Source organism: Plectropomus leopardus, chromosome 18 (assembly GCF_008729295.1).
Source record: "Plectropomus leopardus isolate mb chromosome 18, YSFRI_Pleo_2.0, whole genome shotgun sequence".
NCBI lineage: Eukaryota > Metazoa > Chordata > Actinopteri > Perciformes > Serranidae > Plectropomus > Plectropomus leopardus.
Window position 1 is genome coordinate 207,416 of NC_056480.1, and position 26,197 is coordinate 233,612.

Below are 26,197 nucleotides of genomic sequence, written 5' to 3' on the forward strand. Positions count from 1 at the left end.
AAGCATAAACTTTATTTATTTTTGTGATAATCAAAGCAGCAAGTCATGTTTTTGCACCGGGTGACAGGCTCCTTCATTACAATCAGTTACAGGATAAATTCATTGTCTGTTTTGGTCTCCTCTCGGTTTGTCTTCGAAACCTGGATTAGTCTTTTTGTGATGCATTCAAATGCCTTTCACAAAAAAAGACCTTAAACACCTGAGCGATTGTTTGGTGTGATTTCTTTCGAAAAGATATACAAAAGGCAATGAGCAACTTGGCAAGAAATGTCCTGCAAATTGCAAATTGCAAAAAATAAAATAAAAGGTGACAAGAAAAATGGCCTGAACACGATAAGAGAGTAAGCTGTACAAAAAAGAAAAAATGTCCAGAAAACTAATTATAATAGTTATGCATTTTTAAAATTATTTATTTCAGGTTGTTTTTTGTCAAGGTCATTTCATTTTTATATTGTTATTTTTTAAAGTTTTTTCCCTTCTGTGTGCTAATTTTCAGAAAATTTTGGTGTATCTTTACTTAATTTTTTGGGGTCATTTCTTATGACGTTGCTCAATGCCTTTTTCTTATGTTCTAGAGAGAAATAAGGTCACTACTGAGACACTGATGTGCACGGGGCATAATCACACGTCCACAATCGGTTCCAGAAGCTGTGCTGTGGCCGTAACGTGGTGTTGGTGGTCCCGGTGGAATTTAGCTTTCATATTTATTTACCCTTAACATTCAGGTTAGCCTTGTCCTCAAATGATATTGAAAATCCATGTTGGGTGTGAACACAGCTGCAGACTGACTGACAGACTTAAAGACTTGGGTTTGATTTACAGTCCTCGCTGTGTTTGCATGTTCTCCCCATTAAAACGATAATTAAAGTCTTAGATTCTGATTCCCTTGTGTGGCCGGGATTCTTATCAGTAACAGTTTCTTCTCTCTAATCCCCAGACTTCAGCTGCTGAGTGTTTGTTCTTCTCTCACTGTGGAACAGGTGGAGAGCAGAGGGAGGTTCAGGTATCGAAGCAGGACGCAAAGCTGCTCATCGAGGACTTTGACGCCTCAAAAGAATACAACTTTAAGATAATTGCAGTCAGTGGGGGACAGATGAGCAAACCTCTTCAGGCCAAATATGAAGGTAAGAGACTTTCACAGCTCCTCAGTCGTACGACTCCCCTGATGACTGATTCTGATGGCTGATACAAGCGGTGTGAGATTGATGGCGCCAGAAACGAATTGCACATGACAGAAAACTGCTGCTGAACCGATCTCGATGTTACATCAAGCTGCGCTCCTGGCTCCAATCAGTGATGTCACCGTGGGTGTTTTCCATCAGCTGTGATTGGCAGAATACCTGCTGTGACATCACTGATTGGGGTGTGGTCATTAGAGCAATGGGCTTGACAGTTTAAACCTGTGGAGAGCAACACAGTAGCTGTTGTGATTCAGGGTGTGTGTGTTCTGCTTTAACTAATCCTGCTGACCTCTGTTGTTTAGAGATGCCTCCGCTGTTTATTTTGCTAATGTTTGTGTGTTTGGTGGATGTGGGAGTGCAAGTCGAGCAAAGCAGGAAAAAAGATTCAAACAGAATCACAAACAACAGCACGCCTCAGCTCACTGCTGTGGTCGTGAATGCAAAAATATGTGCGGCGAGTTGTTTACTTTGTGTCAGTCACTGACATTCAGCAACCTGCTGATATTTACTTGTCATACTGTGCTTCAAGAAAAAAACAAATACTACACATAGAGCTTTTAAACAGGATTTTAAATGCAGAAATCCACAGGAGTGTTTCCTCCAGAAATGTATCACATCAAGGTGGAAAAGCCCTTTGACTCAGCATTTTTTAATATCATGCTGCTCTTCAAAACTAAAGACTAGACATATTATTATCACAGCATTTTCTGTCACATGATCTCCTGTGCTTACAAACCTTTTGTTGTTGCACCACTTTAGAAAATCACAGTGGGCGCTTTTTTAATGATTTAGAGCAGATGATCTAAAGTGTACGGTGCAAGTGTCCAAATTCACTTTTGATAATTAAGTCAGGGCACAAAGTAAGGCATTAACGCCAAAGGAGGTCTGGTAATTAATCAAAGGTGTGTTTTTAAAGGGTGAGATAAATTCAGCCTTTCCGCACCTGCACCTGATGAACAATGATCTGAATATGATGTGTGACAAAATATGCATCCCCTGATTTGACATATTTGTCAGATGTGTCTAAACAGCGTGCAAAAGAGACACATGTATGCACACAGACAGACACACAAACAGAGACTCTACATGCTCTACATGTAAATAAAACTGATGTGAACGGCCAGGCGGCTGCTGATGGGCAGCTGTGTGACTGTTGGCATAGCAGAGCGTCTACGTGTCCAGTGTCAGCGTGGTGTAATACAGTAAGAGCAGTGATGTCACTGCAAGAAATATCGTGTAACATTTAAACAGCTAAACATCAAACTGTTATAACCTTGACCAAATAAACAGCATCAAACTTTTGGCCTCTAAAATGATCTATGAAATGATCTATGAAATGACGCTGCTACTTGTGTGTAAATGCACACAGCGTACCTCTTAATGTGAAGTCAGACAGCAGCTCTGCAGCTCTGCTTTGCTTTCAGCTGTGCTCACATTTTGCAGAATTTCATTAATATTTTCCTTATTAATGATGGATTATATCACCCACCCACAATCCATCAGCATGTCCCAGTATGTGTAATAAGCTGAGTGTATGTGCACTGTGAACCCACCTATGTAGGCGCATCTTACTGTCTGAATACTGCATCCTTTAAATTACAGGAAAATACTCAGCCACTGACTTCAATTAGTTTATGTTGGTCAGTGGTTCAGTCAACGTGATGCCGTTTGGCCCAAAAAAACCCCACCCCCCTTTATTTACATTGTAAAAGACATGTCGGTGAATATATTTTTTAGAGTATCACAAACCCAACCAAGTATATCGTTTAACTATCAAGAAAAATCTAGAAACATTGCATGTAAAATCTGGAAATGACTGTAAACATCTATTTTCTGTCAAGTAGTTTAATAAATTTCCTTTTCTTAAACTTGTCATGATGGGAATTCAAATAGTGAAATCTCACATGCAGTTTGAAAAACACTAAGTCGTCCAGAAATGCCAGATTCTTCTAACTTCTATCGGTAAACTAAATAGATAATTGCATATAATTGAATATAATATGTTCATTGTCTTCTATTTGTTCCACTCTAAAAAGGATTGTTTATTTTTCAACATTTAACATGGATCATCTAACTTTCTCCAGACATAATAAAATTGTCCTTCAGTTTTTGTTATTAGAAAATTGGTTTTCCAAGTGGCATTAAAAATTCTTAAATCTGCCTTACTTTAAGCTGCAGGAACCCTATTTTGGCACCATTGAGTAACTTATGTAGGGATGAACGGGGCTGGTCCTCTGACGCTGTGTCCAGTTTCTTTATGTATTCATGGGCACAATCGTTTTCTAACGTCTCAAAATCACAAAATGCCAGTGATGACCACACCTCATTGTAAGACCTACACACCCATAAGCGCACCGATGGGCACGAGTACTTTTGCTACTTAGACTATGTGGGTGATGGCCTTAAAAAAAAAGACACTGTGTCTTTCTGAAACTGTGCATCACTTCGCTTCGGTGGAAAAAAACTACACAGCATTGCTGCTGTTTCATGTTTATGGCAGCATCGGTTTAGCTGAGTGATTGACTGATTATAACATACAAATATTGAAGTGTTGATGGTTTGGCCAAAATAAAATAAAAAATTGAGGTTTTAAACAAGCATCGGTGTTGATTCACTGACTCCCTCAGGCTCAATGGGAACTACGCTTTAATCACTCTGTGCCTAAGTGATCAAAGTAAGGAAGGTTTTGATGTTGTTTTTCAGTTGCTGCCACTTGGCCTGTGTCTTACATAAAAGCTAAAACACACTCTTATTTTCTAATTTGTTATCAAATTTAGTGGTTTCTATTCTGGTCGATTCTATTCTTGGGATTTTATCAATATTCTGTTTTGCTTTCCCCCCCTCTCTTAAACACTTAAATATTGCACAAGTGCATTTTGGTTTTGTTTCAGTGATGCACGAAAATGATTATTTCAACCAATACCGATAAACTGATAATTTCCAGCTTCTCGTGGCCAATAACAATACCGACACCCCTTTTTGTGTGTTTTTCATTACCTGAGGGTATGAAAGGCTGAGATGTGGTGAGTACAGATGAATTTAATTTGTGCATTTTCATAAAAAAAAAAAACACATTTCAGACAAAACGCTGGAAATCACATTTTTGTAAAAGACAGTCATTTTCAATAGCAAACTCAAACTCAATTTCATTTTTATATTTGTTTTTTTCCCTCTTATCTTTTTATGTCAACTTGAATTGTACAAAAATAATGCCGAAAATAATAGTGTTTGAATTCTAGTGGAACTATAGAGAGGAATGTTTCCCAAAATGTCAGGAAGCAGCACAGCTACAGAACAGTCCCTAAGTAACGGCTTTATTGTGATCGCTGCACATTTACATGTTGTCCTGCTTGTTGTTGGAAGTAATCAAACATCAGATATCAGTTTATTCTTTCAGCATAACCGTGTTGGAAACTCACTACAACTGAACTCAAACCGCGTCCATCATGTCCTCTCATCATGTCTCCGTCACACACACACGGCTCTAGCCATTTTGGTGCACGAGGCCAGATTTGGATTGGATTGGTATATTCAGTAACAACAACAACAATAATAATGGTAACAGCAGTTACTCAGAGACCACAAATAGCCTAACTGTCTAAATGTTCCCGCTCCAGAGAGATGTGTAGATGCAGATTAGAAGGCTCTTCTGCAGCATCTGCTGGGAGCTTCTTCTAAAGTCCACTGATTCATTTGGACAGTTATAGAGGACATTAACCGATTACTGCACAAGCAAAAACATGAACCTGCAGCAGACAGTGTAGGACAAACACCAGCTGCAGACACCTGTTGGACAATGAGAGACAGGCAGAGAATGATTGCGAAGCGGACATTCGGAGACACTGGCGGAGAATGAAAGCGGCGCGGACATTCAGAGACACCAGCGGAGAATGAGAGCGGGGCGGACATTCGGAGACACTGGTGGAGAATGAGAGCGGGGCAGACATTCGGAGACACCGATGGAGAATGAAAGCAGGGCGGACATTCGGAGACGCCGATGGAGAATGAAAGAGGGCTGGACATTCGGAGACACTGGTGGAGAATGAAAGGGGGGCGGACATTCAGAGACACCAGCGGAGAATGAAAGTGGGACGGACATTCGGAGAAATTGATAAAAAGGTCTTTGCGAATTAGAGACCTTTTCAGATGTTTTTTGAATGACAATAATGTAGGTGTTGATTGTGGTGATGGAAATAGGTTGTTCCAAAGAGATGGTCCTCTGTATCTCAATGAATATTGTTTGAGGGAAGTCTGAAAATACGGAAAATTAAAGTCCTTCAAGTGTCCTGTGTAATAGGAATAAAAGTCATTGGTTGAAATGGACTCAGTCAATTGTTTCGTCTGTCTTCTCCCACCATTCACTAATGTTGATTCTTGCATCATGTGTTGCTTCTTCCAGGTCAGCAATCCGGCGTGGAGATGGTTCAGTCTCAGAGGAGACAGGACAGCGGTGTCACCGAGGAGAACAACGAGATCTCAGAAGGTAAGATCCTCGGCAGGTAAACGGGAGGCAAGCCAGGCGAACAGGAACACCGACACGAAAAAAGATTGATGCATCCGCCTGCTGCAGGCGTCCGGTTGTCTGGATTCAAGACCCCCTCTGTGAAACAAGAGCAGAAGAAGATTTTTTTTTTTTTTTTTTTAAAGGAGATTCTCTTTGAAATGCCATGTCAGGAAGACAACCTGTCACTCTTTAAGAGAAACTGCGAAAAGGAAAGTAAGAGAAATGTCCTGTAACAAAGAACACGTTTTTTACAGATTGGAGAAGACTCCCTTTTCTCAGCTCAGTTCCACTGAAAACAGCCATCTCCTTTTTTCATGAAGAAATCGTTTTAAAAGATTTCTCCGACACTAACACATGAAGCTATCATTTTTAATAACATGACCTTTTTCAGACTTAGATTTCGACTGAGGAAAATAACACAACAAGAACAGGTAAGTGGAAGCTGAAGAGGACATGGAGTTGGTCACAAATGGCTGCATTCACTGCAGGTGTGGAACATGTTCGATTCACCCAGTAAATCAAAGACAGTTTCTCTTGAACTCTCCGTACCTTCTTGGAAACAACAGCCATTATGTGATTTTTTATGATTACTGCCCTCGCCAGTCTGAAGAAGAAGGAAGGCTTGCGAATGCAATATTCCTGCACTCACACATCGATTATCAACGGGGCTCATTCCCGAGGAAATGGAGGGAAAGGAAATGAAAAAGTGCGAAAAGGAGAATTCAAGCAAGAGCCTGCGACAATCAGGAAATGAATCAAGAGACAAGCGCAGTAAACAAGCCTATTACAGTTTTGAAAGTGATTGTAAGCGCCACATGCTGAGGTGCACAATCAGATGCCACGAGGAAAAAACAGGAAACGAGGACACAAGCAGGTGAGACGTAATCTCTTAACTGTGCGTCTGTTTCACACTGCAGACCACAGGAGCACGGGACGGCACTTTGTGTCACTGTCGTGGTTTAGATTTACACCTTCACAAATATGTTGTTTGGTTTTGTGTAACATAAAAGTCATATTTTGGTGATCTTTTTGTGTGCTGTGGATGTTGCTGTGCTATATTGAAAGGTCTTTCTCATGTTTTGTTACCCCATGATTGTATGTAATGGTGGACAAAATATTGGAAACACTTCTGAATAGCAGCAGCAATCGTGTTTTTGCTTGCGTTTTTGTCTGTGTGGAAACCAAACCGAACTCTATAAACATTTTGTCGAAAAGATCCTGCAGTGTAAACGGAGGGTGTTTACCTGCTCGTGTTTTGTTGACAGAAACATGATGTTGTGCCGTTGTTCCTTTGCAGCTCTTGAGAATGTGATGTGTCCCTTTGTGTGAGTGGTGGTGTGTTTTGAAGCTTTGAAAAGGAGGAATGGTGTTAATGATGGTGCAGATGGGACTTCTGGCAGACGCTTAGCCGCCGCCTCAAACCCAAATTACAGCTTCTGCTCTGAAAATCGTCACAACGGGATAAATACTTGGCAGTTCAAAAAATATAATCTTTTTCTGGTTTCTAAATCTACTTATTAGTGCTTCTCAATCAGCCTTACCACGTTTTTGTTGTCTTTAGTCTGTTGTCTGTCTGGTCACATTTTTGTTGCAGCGTGCTTAGATCCCTTGATGAAATTTTGCCTTTCAGTTTCAGTTTTTCGTCTCTTTGTTCAGAATGAGAAACATTTGCAGCAGAACTTGGGCCTTCCGCTCACTGCAAATCTCATTTCACTTCATCGCCTCATCACTTTCCATGCAATTACAGCTCGTCTACTCTAAATGGGGATTTTATTCTTCTCTCAGCAGCACCACACCTCGCCAGGAGAGCTTTGGTGATTGGTATTTTTTCCCCTCCTGACTGCAGAAACTTTACAAACCTGTCAGGAATTTTCTCTGCCTCCGGCTGAAATTACTTAGCCTATGCTAAGTTAACTCTTAAGTCCTGGGGTCAATTTAATCTTGTCCACGGTGTTGTGCAATTACCCATTTTCTCACACACTAAGTGAGCCGTGTAACCAGTGTTGGAGTGTGGCAGTACACACTTGAGATTAGATAAAACTTTATTGTTCTTATGGGAAGTTAAGGGGTTGGAACAACAAATGTAAGAGGATTAAAGGTGTTTTTTAGCTGTTGTCAGGTGCAAGGATGACTCTGGAGAGCTTTGGACACAAAGCTTGGCATTTTGGGATGACATTTACTGCAAGATGACAATTTCAGGGGAAGAAAGTCTTGCACAACAAAATGCCACAAAAACAAAGGTTCTTCATTATTCAGGATTTATAATTAAGTTGCAGTTTTTTGTTGCCTGACATTACATTTGCAAATGAGAGTTAGTCTAGAACCTCTCAGTTCATTTTCAATTTACAAAGGGCGTAATCAATAGCTGTAGATCAAAATACCTAAAGTTGGACTCACAGACTGTAGCCCCACCTCGCAGACAGCCTGTCACTCATATTGGCCGTGTCCTTAAATATGCGTGACTGTATTTTATTTTTATTTCATTATATTATTTTGATTTACTTCTTTATCTTTTTACTTCTTTATTTATTTGTCCATTTCCCCCCCTTTTTACATGATTGAAATGTCTTCATGTTCATTTGGTGATGTATTTTGTTTTTTTACTTTCACATAAACCAACAAAAAGAGAATTCCAAAAAAAGCATAACTTTGGGCTTAATAAAACTGAAACGAGTGAGTTATAAAAAATTCACCCCCCATGCAGTTGTCATGAATGTTAAAATAAGCTGCAGTGACCAACACTTTTTTTGTACCAGGCTGTAAACATGTTTATTTCTGCTGTAAAGTTGGACATTTTAACATGTGGGACTTTTCTCTTCCTTTTTGTGGGTTTTTACTCTGTTTTGGAGGCAGCTTGTTCTTGCCTCCTCTTTCAGACCAACCAGCAATTTCATACTGAAAAATGAGGCCGATGCTCAACGTTAAAATGCCCAACTTCACAGCAAAAACAAACATTTTCTCTCTAGCCAGTAACGTAACCATGGAGTAACCACAGATTCACAGGATATAGGTATAGCAATAGCTGTTTATATTTTAGTGTTTTTAAACACTAAAATCTTTTTTTGTTAATGAGAGTTAAATACAAGGTTTTGGTCACCTACAAAAAGTCTTGTTCAGCATTGAATTGTACTGAAAGACACTCTCAGGAATCAAATATTATTTATATATGTTCTTTGCGGTGTGTGCGTTTTGTTTTTTAGGGTTTTAAGTCTGTTTTTTGCAAAATAAGCAAGCATTAGCATTAACACAGTTAAGTGTAGCTGTTAGTGTATTGTGCTAACCAAACGAGCAGTGAGCGTTAGATCTACCCTCTCTTACAAATACGGTCACTTCTACTTCCAAAAATCCAACACTGTGACAGCCAAAATGCCAAACTGGAGGCTTTATGGAACATGATCTTGTGCACTCGTCTGGTTCCCAGGCATGATGTTTTTTTTGATTCAGAATATTATTCTTGAGGACGTGTTTTGTAGATTACCAGTTAACTTACATTAGTAAAACCTGTTGACTTAGTGCTAGTTCAAATGCTGGATGGAGTTTAGTGGTTCCTAAGTGAAAATAGCCAATCAACAGCTGCGGCCTTGAAAAAAGGAAAAAATGTTACAAATTTAAAGCTTGATGATTTCTTCATCCCTCTGCTATAAGTACAGAAATAGAAGGACATTCAGATTCCTATAATATGGGACCTTTTGAAACATGACAGATTAGTAGAATGGGGGACAGCTGCTTCTGTGCATTAACATTTCACTGATGCTCAAGATGTTTGAGCGGCGCCTTCACTAATGTGACAGATCTGATGCTGGCCATTTCTCTGTGAGAGCACTCGTGGCTCGACAGATGTTTTAAAATGGGTGCTAGACTTCACCAGCTGTGTTTGCACTCGCTGCACAAGACGAGTCAAAGCAGAGAGCGCTGTGGCAGACCGGAGGGAGGGAGGAGGCGCGCCGTGAGTCCAAAGAGATCTGATCCAAAACGCTGAGATAATTACAGCGAGGACTTCCATAAAAGTCCTTTTTCTGACTCATTACTGCTGCTTGGGTGTTGCAAGATTGCTACTCTCCGTCAGTCTTCCTTTGTTTCTTCCCTCTGCACCCGTCACTTTGTGTCAGTCTGAACATTCTAATAACTATATTTTTTACAAATATTTATGATCACAAAAATAAGCCGGAGCAGCATATGGGATGTACATTTTCTGCAAATAGCACTTTCAACGTTTAAGCATCTCTAACATCGTGCAGCAGAAAGTTATTCTAGAAGTTGCATACTTGTAGATTATTGAAGAGTTTGACTTCTACATTTGAAAAAGATTTGAAAATAGATTTCTTTTTGTGTAAATGTTTGCAAACAGAGATACACCTTCGAAAATGGCAACAGTTTAGTGTTAGTCTATTTAAAATAAAAACAGAATGTAAATATATGATTTTAATAAACACTTTTATGGAGAAAAGTACATATGCAACAATATTCAAATTAATAATTATTTGGTTTGAAAACAACATTTATTAGTAGTATAATTTGTTCAGCTAAAGGTAATGTAGTAATGATTTTTAGACTTAAAAGCATGACTGCATAAAATATTGTTGTAGGAAATGAGAGGACTGATTGATTTGCAGCCTTTAATTGTGCAATTGTTTCAGCAGCATCGTGTCTCCATCAAAGGATCAGTCAGTCTGCTCCTGTCCTTTTCTTTTTCTTTTGAAGCTAGTATTTATTATCGTTCACATACGTTTCAAAATAGAGAAGCAGTTATATAATTCAGTATGAGGTTCGAATGAAATCTAGTGTGAAAATCACCTGTGTTCATCTTTCTCTCTCTGTTCACTGCCTCCTTCCTCTCTCTCTCAGGCTGTCTCCTCCAGTTTACCAGAGTTTCACATAAATATAAAGAAGTCCAGCAGCAGAAGCTGTCACTGGAGGAGGCAGGCCATTAGTGGAAGAGTGAGAGCGAGGGCTGACGGGGACCAACATAGTAACAGTTGGTGATGATTGTCAAAAGTCCCGTGGCGCGGGATGTCGCGTGGCCCCTGCCTCGGCTCTGGCAGCAAGAGTCGCCATTTGGCTTCAGAGGAAATGTTCAAAATATTCAGAGGGAGTAAAAGAAGGAGGGAGAGAGAAAAGGTCTGTCACAAATTTAAAGAGCAACTGAGAGAATTAAAACAAGTTAACTAAAGAAATGAAGTTTGTCAAAACCAACATTACTTAAACTTTGTATTAATTAGGCTGCAAAGTATCAAAAAAATTAAGTCCAAGGTGTCACTCCCTAAAATGAGGTCTGTGAACATTTGACTGAGGGCCTCCAGTTCACAAAATGTTTTTCTTCAGCAGAAAGGAGGTGGCATGTTGCTGGGGAGCACTTCATCCCAGCGCTTAGCTTTTTTACACTTGAGCACTCTTTTAATAACTTCACCGCACATCGATTTTGTTTCTATGACAACAATATCTTAACATGAATATTAGTTTGGTAGCTAACCTAACGATACCTAAACAGAGTGTTGACTTCGCAGTGAACGAGGAGCTAACAAAGCGTATGGTGATGAAGACACAACATCGTGTCCGGCCGATCTGCTCCCACAAATGGACTTTTCTGTCTTTGCTGTGATAGTTGATGACTGACGGATCAAACAATAGATAAATCTTTTGAAAACTGACCGTGCCGTAGCTGTTGTGTGTATTTTTTTACATACTAGGAACTGCAGTGTAACAGGCTGAAACAGTTTCAGTATTTATCCAGAATGCTTTGCAAATTTGACGTATACAAGTGCAATAACAGAAAACACAAATGCAGATCTGTTTTGGTGCTCAGTGATGTGACTATTTAAACTCTGTTAATTATCTGCTCTGTATCATGCAGCCTAATGTGCCTGACCTGTGTTGGGTTTTATGTCACCGTGGTCGAGTTTCCTCAGAGTTAATGTCAAGTTTATATTGTTCAATCTGGCTGCATGACGCTGCTTTACGTTTTAGATTTGACACCAACATAGAAGTGAACATGACTTTATATTTTACGGTGCATACAGTGTTTTTGTGAGAGCCACCTGCTATATCTCCAGATTGGCAAAAGTTGCCGCAGGCTAAAGGGGACAGATGGGGGAGAGAGGAGCCAACCGGTGATAAAACGCTTTCCTTTTTTTAATATGACTCCACCCCACCGCCGCTTGTCTTATTGAAGACACCCCCAGCACACACACACACGCACTCACAATCCCATCATCACCCCCTCCAGCTCTCTTTTTTCATCAGCTTTTCTCTCTTGACTGCCATCTCCGCTAACATTTTTCTCTCTCCATCACTTTTTCTCATTACTCTCTTCCATCTTTTTCGGCACCATTTGGTTTCATTTTTCATGATCTCAGTCTTCCCTTTCATTTCCTCCTCATTAAAACAGTTGTGACAAATATGTATGACTGCATAGTTCACATATTTCACTTCATGTGAGCTGTGTTGGGATAACTAGATTCTCAAAATGTCCAATTTTATCCCCCCGTCGTCCTGTTTTGTTGCCATGACAGCTTAACCACAATTTAAGCACCAATCTAAAGTTCAATATTGAGAAATTTGTCCTCTCAGGGTATGAGGACAAACACTGATGTGGATTTATTTATCTGTCTTAGGTCTAGACGGAGTAGATCAGGTTCCTGGAAGCAGTTTAGGCGACATTTGTGTGAGATTTGCTGCGCATTTTACGTCTTCTACCTGTTCTAATCGATACAGTGCAGACACATGTACTCCTTTTGCAGGTGATGAGAATATAAATTACAGGTCAAATTTGATGAACGTATTGAACGTTTTCAATTAAAGCATTCAATTTAATTTTACACAGTCCCCTCACAGGTGTATTAAAAATGTTGGTCATCACGATAAGACTATCTACTGTCCTGTTTTTCTCTCTTTTTCTCTCAGATTTAACTTCCAGCCCTGGCTCAGCACCATTTCTGTGCCTTCCTTCCAGCTCTTTCTCTCTTTTTCTCTCTGTCTCTCTCCTTTCTAACAGCGTCACCTCTCTTTGTCGGCTCTCCGTGCTCATAGCTGACAGTCCGCTCCTTGCCCACACTTGCTGAATACCACAGCTATAGCCTCACAGGCCTGTTCTTGGGCTGCTGCCTCGCTGCTGATCAGACTTTTAACAGCTGCCTGCCTGCTTGCATGGCTGTCAATCTGAAGATTTGGCTGCTTGTTTGTCTGCCGGTGTTGTTGTGTATGTCTGCTGTGTCTGCACGCTTGTCTCTGCAGGTCACCCAGGTACCTACAGGGTACAGCTAAGTCTCTCACAGGCTGCCAGGCTCCGCACTTTATGTCTTAAAGGAGAATTGTGTTGAAATCTAATTTTGGAGTGTTAGATACTCACCCCCTGTAGGCCTGAAAGGTAGCTCTGATAAGTTTGAAGCTCGCTCCTGTAATTAGCTTGAATTCACAGCAGTTCCAGTGGATTACAATGGTGACCCAGTTTTTAATCAGACAGCTCTTGAAGCATAACCTGCTTTTTCATTGTCTATTGATATGTTCCAAATATTATTCTTTTGTCTTAGCTGTTTACATTTGTAATAAATCCAAGCCAACATGACTTGAAACATTACAGCCGATTACGACTAGGGACGAGGATTGAAACACGGTTCTATTGAGGACCCTGTTCCACTTTTTTCAAAACATGAAAATCTGTAACATTTGAGCTTATCCATACTGCTGTCTAGTCTCGTGGGTCTGATAACGTAACATTACATCTCTAGTTGAGTCATTTAACTCCAATCACTAGTCCGCATACATTAACTCTCCTATAAAGTTTTTTTTTTTTTTTTTATCTAATCAAATTGACAACCAACAGGTATTAAACCCAGCAAAGAAGAAATCTGTTTAACCTAATATCATGACCTCTGATCATCGTCTCTTACCCATGCATGATGTCAGGGAAACGCTGAACACCAACTGTATCAAAACACGGAGATGGACGAATATTTGACTACAATAGCAGTATTTGCACTGCCTGTTTAAGGCAGGAATATCACGCTGTTACGCTGCCTCACCGTGCTGTAAAAACTCTGATGATGGCTGATATTCACGACACAATTCACCACATAAATTATTAATAAGGTTCTCTGAATTTTTGTTTTGACAAAAATAACCAAGAAATATACTTGGCAGGACGTATTAAAAAGTAAATTTGATTCTGCCTTCTGGTGGGCGAACTATATCTTACATATATATATATATATATATATATTTTTTTTTTTTTTTTTTTTTTTTTTCTGCATTTGGCAACTAAAGTTCTGATTGGACTCAGACATAACGTGCAATCAAAACCCCGGGTGAGTTCATTAAACATCATAAAACGAACATTTCCACGGCACATTTTTATCATCGCTTTCATCCTTTTCTGAGTGGAGAGTTATTTAGGCTGGAGTTTAAATTCCCGAAGTTCTGATCAAAAGCATCTTCTGTCGGGTTTCTCAGCAGGAGGACGTCCTCTCCGAGAGTAAGCAAGCTCACATCTGTCAAGGAATGAAACCTCCAAACATGCATAGCATTTTGTTGGAAATAATTTGTGCTCAGTGTTGTTCGACTGCTTTTCAAGATGTTTAAAGTAAAGCTTTTATTGCTTCATGTGAAAGTTTTGTTGCACACACTCCTGACCTGCTAACTTTTGCTGGCTAAAACATAAAATCTGCTGATGCAATAAGCTTTACTGTACTTTGCAGCTCTTTGGTGGCGTCTGCAGCTCCTGTCTTCCTGCTCATCAGACAAACTATTTGCCTGTCTAATTCTCTCGCCGTCTGTCCTCCGCTGTGTGATGGATGTGGAGCGTAATCTGACATGAGAGCACTATAACTCATCTAATCTCTCGTTTCGCTCTCAGAGCACCCAGGTGGCATCCGCAGGTGTCCCCACAGGTCGACTCATTCACCTGTCTGTCTGTCTCTCTGTCTGTCTGCCATACCTACCCCACATTTAGCTTTAATGAGATCAAAGAGTTGAATTCATCAGACAGGCTGATGCATGGCTTAAGGAGAATTGTGCATCAATAATTATGTTCTTGATTTAACTCAACCTAACCTACGTGAGCGGTGAGTTGTAGCCACTGGCTGCTTTTAAGCTAACGTTAACTAGCTTTCCTCCTCTTGATTTCAACACAGGTTTGTTGTTCACAGTGTTAACAATAGGCTGCAGCCTATGATGGGACATTAGTGAGTTAAATGTATCTTCTTTGTCTAAAAGACGTCCCGCAAATGATCTCTGTTTGTCCCAAAGACATTTTCTGTTGTCCCACGGGACGCCTGCTGGTTCTTGCCATTTCGTCAAACAGTGAGATTACAGAACCCATTTGTAAAACAGTCATTGATTTTTTTTTTCTCGTTCCAGCTCATTAATTTGAGTTTGAGTTTGTTAGTCTCCAGCGCTGCTTTTTAGTCTGCACAAAACTGATGCGACAAAACAGAAAAGGTCAACGATCAACAACGGGTGCATCAGCTGATAAACTGTTGTGTCCCTAACCAACTGATTTACTCCGAAAGTCTACTTTACTTAACTGAATATTCAACTCCAGACATCAGAAGGTCTTGAATGTCTTAAGGTTTGTGTCTTTGGGCCGACAGATGTTGTTTTTGTTTCTTTGCCACCCTGTGTTCCCCGAAAAGAACTTTGTTACAAAGCTGTGTGTGTTGTCGAAGGCCCTTCGTGGGTGCATTTAAATTAAATGGATTTTAAATGAAAGAAACTTTTTTGCAAACGGTGGAAGTGGAGCTGTGTGGGCTTGAGTTTGAAGGTTTGTGCACACATCCTCCATTTAACCGTCTATCTGTGTCTGTCAGAACCTCCTTGACCCTTCAGGATGTATTTAAGCAGTGCAACATCTGTAATGGGATGTTCCCTCACTGATAAGTGTGATGACACACCGCACTAACTCTCCTGTAACAGCCAGGACGGGTTTTTATGTTGAGGCTCGTCCCCTCATAAATTAGGAGGAAGAGTTGCATCACATCCTGTGTATGGTTAAGACAATACTATGTCTGCTTCTCTTTATCTGCTCACATCTGATGCCACACAGATTTATTTATTTGTTTATTTATTCGCACCATTAAGATGGACAAAAAAATAGACTTTCAGCATCAAAAACAGACACAAGCCCAGAGATAAAAGAACATTGTTTTCTTTTAACGGGGCTTATGTAAGTTTTTCTGTAGCACTGCTTGTTTGTTTGTTTTGTTTTTAGAAATCTATGTAATTTTTCTTCTGGCATTCATCACTAAAGCAGGAATACAATATAAACTGTTCTTTAGTAGTGTGGCAAGTATGAGACTTTGATTAAACCCTTTGAATAGACATGTTCAGACACCTTTCACAGGCATTTAAACCTCTGAAATCTGAGCAAATGGTTTTATTTCTTTTGAAAACGTGGAAAAAAGGAGCTGAGCAACTTGCCAAGAAATGTCCTGTGAATGTGACATGAAAGCAACCAAAAATTAGAATGAGAGAGAGAGACAGACAGTTATGACATTTTTTTAAAGGGGGAAAAATATCCAGAAAATTCTGTTTAGGTTTTTCTGGTTATATGTTTAAAACTGTTAGAGAGAAAAAATGCCTCATTGGATCATCTTTTGCAAAGCTACTCATTGCCTTTTTTTTTGCTCAGGTTTCTAAAAAGTGAACAGATGCAGTGTGAGACGCAACCCAAAAGCCCAACAGCTAAAATGTGAAATGCGACAGGTACACTCATGACTGTCACGACTTGTTAGTGTGTTTTGGGGTGAGCAGCTCTTCACCTGAACATCTGGTAAATTCGCAGATGTCATAGCCCAAAAATAACTTTATTTTTAAAGCACTTTTCTTCTTTCTTAACTAAGAGGCCAGGATTTTGGGTTGTCTGTCTGTCTCATCCTCATGAATGCAATAGCTCAAAAAAAACTTCTGGGATTTTTTTCAGATTTGGCAGAATCGTTCACTTGGACTCAACAATGAACTGATTAGATTTTGGTGGTCAAAGGTCACTGTGGCCTCAAAGAACTGAATTGGTGGCATTAATCTTGAAACTGTGCTGGCTGTAGTTTGTTTCTTTGGTGCTGTCAGATGGAAGATGTGTGTGAGGCGTTCACGTTTTAAAATTTTTTGTTTCTCTGCAGGAAAATCCATATTTGGAGCATTGGAGTCATTGCTACAACTTTGTGTTCTCTATTGTTCCTATGCTGGTCCACCACAAGTTAGCTGATTTCGGTGTTTGTTATTGCAGCATGTGACAAAGCTTTCTGTCAGTCCTCTGTGCTCCTCTGTAACAATGGTCTCTAAGTGAAGACGGCATGTTTATCACTCGAAATTATCTAAAATCATACATGTCAATATAGTGATAACTTCTATTTTGCCAAATCAAATGCACCAAATACCTTTTCATGAACTGCAACTTTTAGCTCTCTTTTTAGAACAGAATGGAGACTTAACACAAACACACACACACACACACACACACACACACACACACACACACACACACAGGTACCTTCTCACAAACACCCAAATCATTTTAATTGGAGGATATACAAACAGTGTGACTCATGCTAGTTGCCATAGCAGCAGTTATTGTGCAGAGGTCTATGGGTTTGCCAGCAGTTGTTGGGTGTTAAGGTTTTGACTAAAGCTTGATGGACGTGGCATTGTTTGAGAAAAAAATCCTAAATCTTAAATACTTCAAAACACTTTGTCTAAGATTTAAAGATGATATATCCAGACACTTTAAACATAGTTCCAGTCAACAGTTAAATTATGTTTTTTTAAAATATTTTATTCACATCATTTAGTGTGTCGCCCTTGCATTGCTCAAACAAACTGCAGGAAGTTTCAGGACTTTTAAATGTGCATTGATTGTTTCTGTCTGTTTACAGTCTTGCAGTTTCGCTCAGTGTCACATTTCAGGGCATCGATTTTGGCTGCAGAGCAGCAGGCAGGCAGGTGTGGGCTTGCATGTGTAACATTGCAGTTGTATGACCATACTGAGCTTTGTCTACTATTATATCACTCTTATATCCTGATACGCTATCTTACATGATAGGAATCCAAATCATTCGAGTTCACGGTTCAGTGATCCATCTGAGTTAGCACACTCTGTTTGTATTTGTCTTAAGGCTGTCGGTCTGAGTTACATCACCGTCGTGCTGCTTCTCTACTCACCTGTGCTCAGATTTGACACTGGAAAGTATGTGTGTGTTCCTGCATTCCTGAACCTGCTGGATGTGGAGCAAATGTCCTCATAAGGATATAAAACTGGGGTAAGCTGAAGGTGAAAGCAGCCCTGCACATTTTTAAAAAAGTAAAGCATGACGTTTTAGAGCCGGTAGTTCGGCTCATTTTACTGCACCATGAAAGTCAACTTGCATAGACTTGAAACTTTCTGCAGCAAAGTGATCCATCACAGCGAACACTTTGTCACCATCTATTTTGTCAAAGTTACATAATTGTCGTGTGTTAATGGAGTTATGATCGGGGACTGTTCTGAGATTTATTGCTTGTGGTGGGTTTAAATTCTTGTGGGGAAACTTACATCTGAGACTGAAGAGTAGCCACCAGACAGCGAAAAGCTCACAACTTCATAAATTAACTTCACAACATCCAGTGGAATTCTCTCCTTAGATGCTGCACATTGGAGGACTTTACACTTTTACTTTTCTTACCTCAGATTGTATTTTGTAGCTCTTTTTGTGATTCTCTGAACTATATACTTGCTGTGATTTGTTTAAGCCCGGTATACACTGCGATTTTGGACTGTCTCAGACCAAAAAAACCATCACGGCAGAAACGTGCTGATTACTTTGGTCATGTCTCTCTAAAACAGACTTCCTACGTTGCACAGTGAGAGAGGTGCAAAGACGCCTGCTGTCACGGTCGGATATTTGGGATGAGAATCTCAAGGTGTGACAGCCGTTACAACCTACGTTCACTAACCAACCAACGGAGATGCGCAGTGAGCAACGCAACAGTGCTCCATGCTAAATGCTAATACTTACTTTGAGCTCTAGTTGCAAAACTGGTGTTGGCCAGTTGGCCTTTTTCCCGCCATGGCCATGTCCACATTCGCCTCCTCCTTTTCCAGATTTTTTCCCAACACACATTAAGGCCGCTACAGCAAAGGCTCGATTTGTTTGTTTACATTTTATTCTACCACTACAGCTGTGTAGATAAATGATGCACGCCAGCGACCCTCTGTTCACGCGTATTGATGTCGATGGACGTGGGTCGTAGCCTGTGATTCAGTGGGTGATATCATCACACAGTCTGCACACCTTAAACGTGATGTTTATTCAGATCCATGTTGCTCCATGTCGCTCAATGTGGCTTCACTAAACTAAAAAGATTGAAAAGTCTCACAGTCTTCTCGTGGTCATCTCTTTGAGTCGTATCACTGACTTCGTCTTTCTTTCGGTGGCTCCCTCTTCTCTCATGTCTCTGTGCTGGCGACATAAACTTGACGTTTTGTAACATCAGCTGTTAAAAGACGCATCACTGTACATTTTACAAATCAATCAGCTAATTTCACCGTCCTTAAGTTCAAGTCATGGATATATTCTAGGTCAGCTGGCCTGAAACACGACTTTGGACTGACTGAGGATCCTGACAGTTAACACTATTGATGTTGACCAGTAGTCCCAAAGGCAAATTTGGGAAATTGAAATGAGAAATAAAATAGTACGCAGTTCCTGCAATCCCGCTCTGATACTCAGACCCTTAACGTCTGTGTTTGTGACAAAATACAGAAGCTCATTCCTGCTGACAACTTTAAACAAATTTCTTCGTCCCCTTAGGTGGTTTAGATAAAATTTAAATTTCTTTGACTGCTAGTGGTATTTGCTGTAATGTATACTGACTGTTGCTACCCATTAATTAAAGAACATATTAATAATAATTTAACATTCATGTATGATAGACAAAATAAATACATTAAAGAAAAAAATATAAAAAATAATGAAAAGGTTGAAAACAATTTTCAAAGATTCACATTATTTTTGTTTACATTTTGATCAGAAGGAAGTGTGCTGGAATTGTTAAATCTTTTTATTTGTAAGAACAACTTTCAGGGTAAACTGCATCTGTAACCCAAAGGAATGACTCCAAAAGTAGCTGAAAAGGTCAAGTTGTAAAATCACAATTTCCCCTTCAGCTCGACATGCAGTGTCTTGGTCCGGGACTCGGTCTCTCTTCCACAGCCTTGACCTTTCAATACAGACACACTCACTCTGAGCACAAGTGTGTGTAGGACCGACGTGACCCAGTTATTGAGGTCTAATTGCTCGTCCATTTGTTGAAGCCACAATAATTAGACCGTGTCAGCTGTGGACGAGGCGGGAATAATAGAATCACAGCTCGGACTTTGGTCCCACTCATCAGACGTGTGTGTGTGTTTCTGAGAGAAAAGAACAAAAATACAGCATGTGTGACTTAAAACTGAGCCTCACAGTTAATTTTGGTTTCTCCACAAGTATCTGGAGAATGTGTGCTGTTCTAACCTGTGGTTATTCAGAGGAGGTTTGCTGAGCAGCAGTTCTCGCCGCTTTGTTGAGGATGACTCGGCTTAACATGTCTTTCATTTTTGTGTCTTTAAAAACCTGAATGAGTCTAAGAATCAGAGATCTGAGACATTTGGCCTCATGATGGAAGTGATTCATGAACACATTTTCTCTTATTTTTACTAATAGTAATAATAATAATGATAATTGTGATAATAAACACTTTATTTATATAGCACCTTACAACATAACATTTTTAAAATGATTGGATTTCAGTCAAACTGTATTTGTATAGCACCTTTCATAAAGAAATAATGTAGCACCAAATGCTTCACATACAAACAGATAAATAAATAAAGAATACATGACCCCAATCTCACAATCCATGCTCAAAGTTAGAAAATGTCTCACAAAGGACTCAGTAAAAAAAAAAACCAACTTAAAAAACAGGCACTGGTGAACTGAAGAAACGCTATCTTAAATTTCTGATGAGGAAACAGTTGAGGTAAGGTTAAAATGTTAAAATAAATAAGAGAAAAAATGTAATAAAACAATAAAAGATAACTAAACTAAGATTATAAAACACTAACAGATAAAACAGTAAAATGTGATAATATTAGATAAAACACTAAAAGATAAATCAGTAAAAAATATTTAGTAACACGGCAAACAATAATTCTAAAACTAAAATAGAGTAAGCTAATATATAAATCAATAAAACAGACTAAGAAGATAAAATTCAGTTAAAAGACAGGCTGTAAAGGAAGGTCTTGAGTTTGCTTTGAGTACTTTTACCTTTAATACTAAATTACATTTTTCTGATTATTCATTAGTGAGCACACCTGGGTAAGAGCAGATTTGGATGGCTAATGTTTGTTCACTTCTCGTATAATTTTTTCTCGACAGAAAATAAAATATCACTGCATGAGGCCCAATGAATACATCCACTGATTGTGTTGGTGTTTTTCCTGTTGTTAGTTAGATTAGGATTTGTTTGGTTTTGTTTGCTTTTTCTTAGTTTTTGTTTGTCGTTTATTTTCAACTTTAGGTGTGGTTCGTTTGTTTGAACCTGTGGCTTCATGACTTTTCCTGACATTTGTTTTAGAATTCAACTGAATTTAATGCAGTTTTTAATTGTGTGCAAATAAAGTAAACGTCAATAAAAAATTTAAATATTAAAGGTTATAAATATTTCGGACTTAGTGTGAGCGATTTAGAAATCAGGCTTCAAGAACCTTGTGAAACCTTTAACGAAGCGCTTTGATGTCAGAATAACTTTTGTATTAGTGTGACGCATCTTGAGTGAGGCAGTTGTGGGAATTAGGAAATATCAAGTTGTGGCAAGTTTTTAGATGATTCATCAGTTGTGTTTTCTGTTTCACTTGGACGCATCTGTGTAGCGAGGATGTATCCACGCTGAGACAGTTGGTGTGGAGGGAGAGCCAGGCTCGGGTAAACTTGTCAGCATCAACAGTGTGTCAACTGTGGCAACGTGCAGCTGCACGAGGACGGTCGAGATGTGGATTTGCACTGCTGCATATGTCAATACTTGGACATGTTGATGTGGATTTGTTCATGTTTTGGTTTTTGTTGTGTACACAATATGGTGCCGTACACATGGCGGGGGGACACAGAATTTATTTGGCTTACTGCTTATTCAGCCAAATATTGATTTGTAGAGTGCGGCAGACATTTGTTTGCCGTGGAAATCTGTCGTATAAAGATAGATAGCTTAGTTTTTGTTAGTTTTGTTTTGTGTGCAGAAGCTATTTTCATAATTTATAATATTGTTATCTTTCTTAAACACATAACAGGCTCCGCAGGGCTGGATGTCATTTAAAATCCTTTCAGTGGTTTCCCCCACTTTTCATAAAATATACCAACCCTCTAACTAATGGTTTGCTTTTACTTGTGTTACAGATGAAGAGATAACTTTATAAATACTGTTTTTGTAGATAATAATAGATAAGAGATAATTACAAGTTTTCTCATAATTTATCTTTTAAAACAATGAACATTGTGAGTGTAAGTAAATATCCTCTTAACAAAGGGTTCGCACAATCTGCTTTAAGTACTCAAATTATTCTTAATACTGGATTTAGGGATGTCAGTCACTGGTAATTCTACATTTGATAGCTTAACACCCATTTACTCCCAGTACTCTTTTGATGTCGGTCCCAAAGGTTCGCACAGAACTTGGCAAAGAAGATTTTTAAATTTGCCGCCCCCTCCACTTGGAATAACTTACAGAAGGACTTAAAACTGTCTGAGCTGATCTCTATGGGTGAATTTATGTCACTTTTAAAACGTGGAGAAAATAGCACTATTGGTCAATGTAACTGCTGCTCAATGCTAACTGAAATCTGATGATTGCACTTTTCGCATTTTAACTGGAGATTGTGCCCGTTCTTTGTATTGTGTGATAGTCGCATTTGTTTGAAGTTGTATTTGTCTGTCTGGATTTATTGTTGTAACCTTGTTTTAAGCTGCCCTCTTGGCCAGGTCATTCTTGGAAAAGAGATTTTAAATTTTAAAAGCCACTGAGTTTAAAAGCCTTTCCTTTAAATCCATCGCTCTATTACCTCAGTGAGCTTTAGTGCTGTGTTTCTAAGGGATTTCCATTTAGAGGCTGTGAATTGTCACATTTTGTCTTTTTTATTTTCTGCTAGCTTTGCAGAGAGACAGACGTCTGTCCACGTTGACATGTGGAAATGTAGTGGTTATCACTGGACTGGTTATTTAATGTTAGCCTCAGCCGCTCTGCGCTGTGCACTCTGTGGGTTTAGTGTGAACTTACTCAGCTAGCAGTGCTGCTCATTTGTGATTACAAATTCTGTTCACATGCAAATGCGACTATCAGGCTGTCAGTCTCACACCAGCTCCAGGTGATGCACAGTGCATTAATCTAAAGAGTAGCAGAAACAACCAGTCAGTCAACAGGTTTAACCGATCAGAAATATCCTCTGTTGTTTAATGATGATTAATTGGATTAATGGTGTTGACATAACTGAGATGCCTTGATTATAGTCACGTTTTTTTAAACAAAGTACTTAAAAAGTCCATAAAATGTGAATGATATTATGCCCTCTTACATTGTGACCAAAGCAATGCTCATCAAATCAGAATGAAATCACCCAGCTTTGGCTTTATTTTTTGAAAAATTCTGATTCTGGCCGTGGGGTGCTCTCCCTCTTTCTTCCTCACCTTGATGATGTCCCATCCAACAGTTTATTTTTGCTTCACTCCACTCTTGAAACCCCAGCAAAACCAGTAGGTCAATGTCGCCATGACCAAACTTAATATCTTAACATGACCTGATCTCCCTCCTTGCTTTGTTTACAGACGGTTGTATTTTCTTCATAAGTTTCATTCCTTTTTCCAATGAGTTGACAATTCAGTCAAGTGCGGCAGGTCCTCCTCTTCCTTGTACACCGTGTGCCGGTTGTTTGGGACACCGTTTGCCACAGAGGAGTCCAATTTTGAGTTTTTGTGGTTTCACTTACATGTAATCACACTTTTGTTGACACTTTTGCTCTGAAATCTACTGGGATGTTTTCAGAGTACAAGAAAGTGGTTCATTACTGTACTATAATCATCAAAGCTCTCATGCAGTTTGAATCCTTTGTTGAGCCATTTATATAACTGTGCTTAAAAAGAATTTGAAAAGTAACACTTGGCAGTTGGCATTTAACAGTGGCTGATATTAGAAATGTGAAGGACAATGCAGACATAAGTGAATCTGGTCTAATGTCCATTTATACCAACAAATGCCAGCAGTAAATTACACAAATATTCATTAAAGGGTAAGTTTCAGTGCGTCGCTCAAGGGCACTCGAGTAGTTTGATGTGGGCACAATGAGGGAACTCTGAAAAACATCTTATGAGTGAAAATGTGATGAAATACAAAAGTGTCCTCCCAAAACAGGTTGGCACATTAATGCTTGCTTGATATGCGGGATGTAACTGGGGGGGACATCAGCATTTACAAACAGCAAGTCCATGTGATGTCAGTCTGCTGCGCCACAAATAAAGATGAATAATGAACCAATAAATCATGTGTGCAGGGTGCTGCGAAGGCCGCAGAGGAGAAGAGATGTTGATTTAGTGAAATTGGGAAAAAAGAAGGCAGCAGGGCGGAGGGGGCTCAGTGCAGCTGAAGCACCATCACCTCTATTTGACACTGTGACAACCTCATTTAGATCTGAGAAATGAAGGGATGCAGGGAGACAGATGGGGGAACAGGAAGAGAGACCAGAGAGGGGGTTACAGTATGAATCCAGCTGCACAGAAACACTCACTGCTGTTTGCAACCTCTTTGAAAATAGAAGGTGGTTGACGGTGCTCGGTGTGCAGGTGAGGTAAAAGTTGTTTAGAGCAGGTGCACTTTGAGCTGCGGTGTGGTGCTGAGTCAGTCATGAATAAGCTGAGGGACGCTGAGCTGAGGGACACTGTGTGAGGGCGCGTGCTCGGGGTGTGAATCACTGGTTTCATCATGATGAGATATTATATTGATACTTTGGACAACACTTTTGCCGATATTACAAAGTCTGCAACAATACGATTTCGATTTGATATGATTTAAGGGGCCTGCGATCGACACAAGCTGAAATTATCTGCTCATTGAACACAGTTAGATGAATTTGCAGTATCCCGCTCAACACATTGTGATAATTAATTATTTCCTCTGTTTTGGCTTTTACTCCATCTTTGGTTTGTTCCCTCCAGCCTACAAATGCCACACATCATGCCAGTTAATTCACATTTTCTCTCCTTTCTTCACTTCCTCCTCTCCATCATGGGAATACCGTCCATTGTATCTGTCAATGGCTGTAATTGTTTTCTCCTTTTCTTTTTGTTTGTTTGTTTGTTTCTGTGCTGTAAATATGCGGTCGGCGTCTGGTTCCCGTGGGTTTTCAGAGCCGACTGTCACACCCTCATTTTGTTTCTCCAAATTCAGCAGAGAAAAGAGTTCTCACCCCCTCTTTCTCGTACAGAGTTATTTCTTTTTCCTCTCGTTATCACTTTTTCTTTCACTTTTATCTCAAACTGTCACTTGATTTTTATCTCTTTGTTGCTCTCGTCATTTCTCTCGTCTTTTTGTTTCACATTGTAATCTTCCTCCAGTTTCACCATCTTCTGTAGCTCAGTCCTATTCTCTGTCTTTACATTATCTCAGTCCATTTCTGTTTTCTTACCAAATCTGCATTTTTTGGTTGTATTTGTCCTTGTACATTTGTTGAAAAGATAATGGCATGATGATGGCATGATGTTCTATCATGCCATCATCATGCCATCATCATGCCATCATCATGCCCATTCTCCCTCCACTGACAAATAAGCCATTTCCTTGTGATGGCAGTTGTCCTGTTGTTTGATTGTATTCAACTTCTTACGCTACATTTTCGTTTCTGACCTGTTTTGAGTGTGCAGAAGTTAAAGAGATGTGTGGTTGGTTTTAACAGTGAAAGCCACAACGCCTCACACTTCCTGTCTGCCTGTCTTACGCTCGGTCTCTCACTCAAACTCTCTCACACACACACATAAATATACAGACAAGTGTCACTGAAGTTCTCTGTATTCTCTCTGTTGCTGCTGCTGCGTGTGTGTGTGTGTCTGTGTGTGTGTGTGTGTGTGTGTGTGTGTGTGTGTGAGTGTGTGTGAGAGAGAGAGAGAGAGAGAGCGAGAGAGAGAGACAGAGACAGACAGAGAGACAGTCAGGTGTGTGTGTGTGTGTGTGTGTGTGTGTGTGTGTGTGTGTGTGTGCGCAGACCTGTGGGACTTCCTGTGGTTTTAGTTCCTTTTTCTCTCAGCCTTGTGAGACTTCTCATTAAAGAACATCAAAAAAATATTTCATCTGTGTCTGTCTGACTGTCTCTCTGTCTGTCTCTGTCTCTCTCTCTCTCTCTCTCTCTCGCCCCTCTCTCTCTCTCTCTCACACACACTCACACACACACACACACACACACACACACACACACAGACACACAGAGAGAGAAAGAAAGGCTCTTTACAGCTTTGTGTAGAATACAGTGTGA

At 39.7% G+C, this 26,197-nt stretch overlaps 1 protein-coding gene across 1 annotated transcript in view; it reads left to right on the forward strand.

The window, feature by feature from the left end:
- LOC121957675 (collagen alpha-1(XIV) chain-like) overlaps nucleotides 1-26,197 on the forward strand; it is a 206,127-nt gene that overhangs the window by 23,315 nt on the left and 156,615 nt on the right. The window contains 2 exon segments of the mRNA XM_042506398.1: nucleotides 981-1,124; nucleotides 5,581-5,664. Coding sequence (XP_042362332.1) covers nucleotides 981-1,124; nucleotides 5,581-5,664 — 228 coding nt within the window.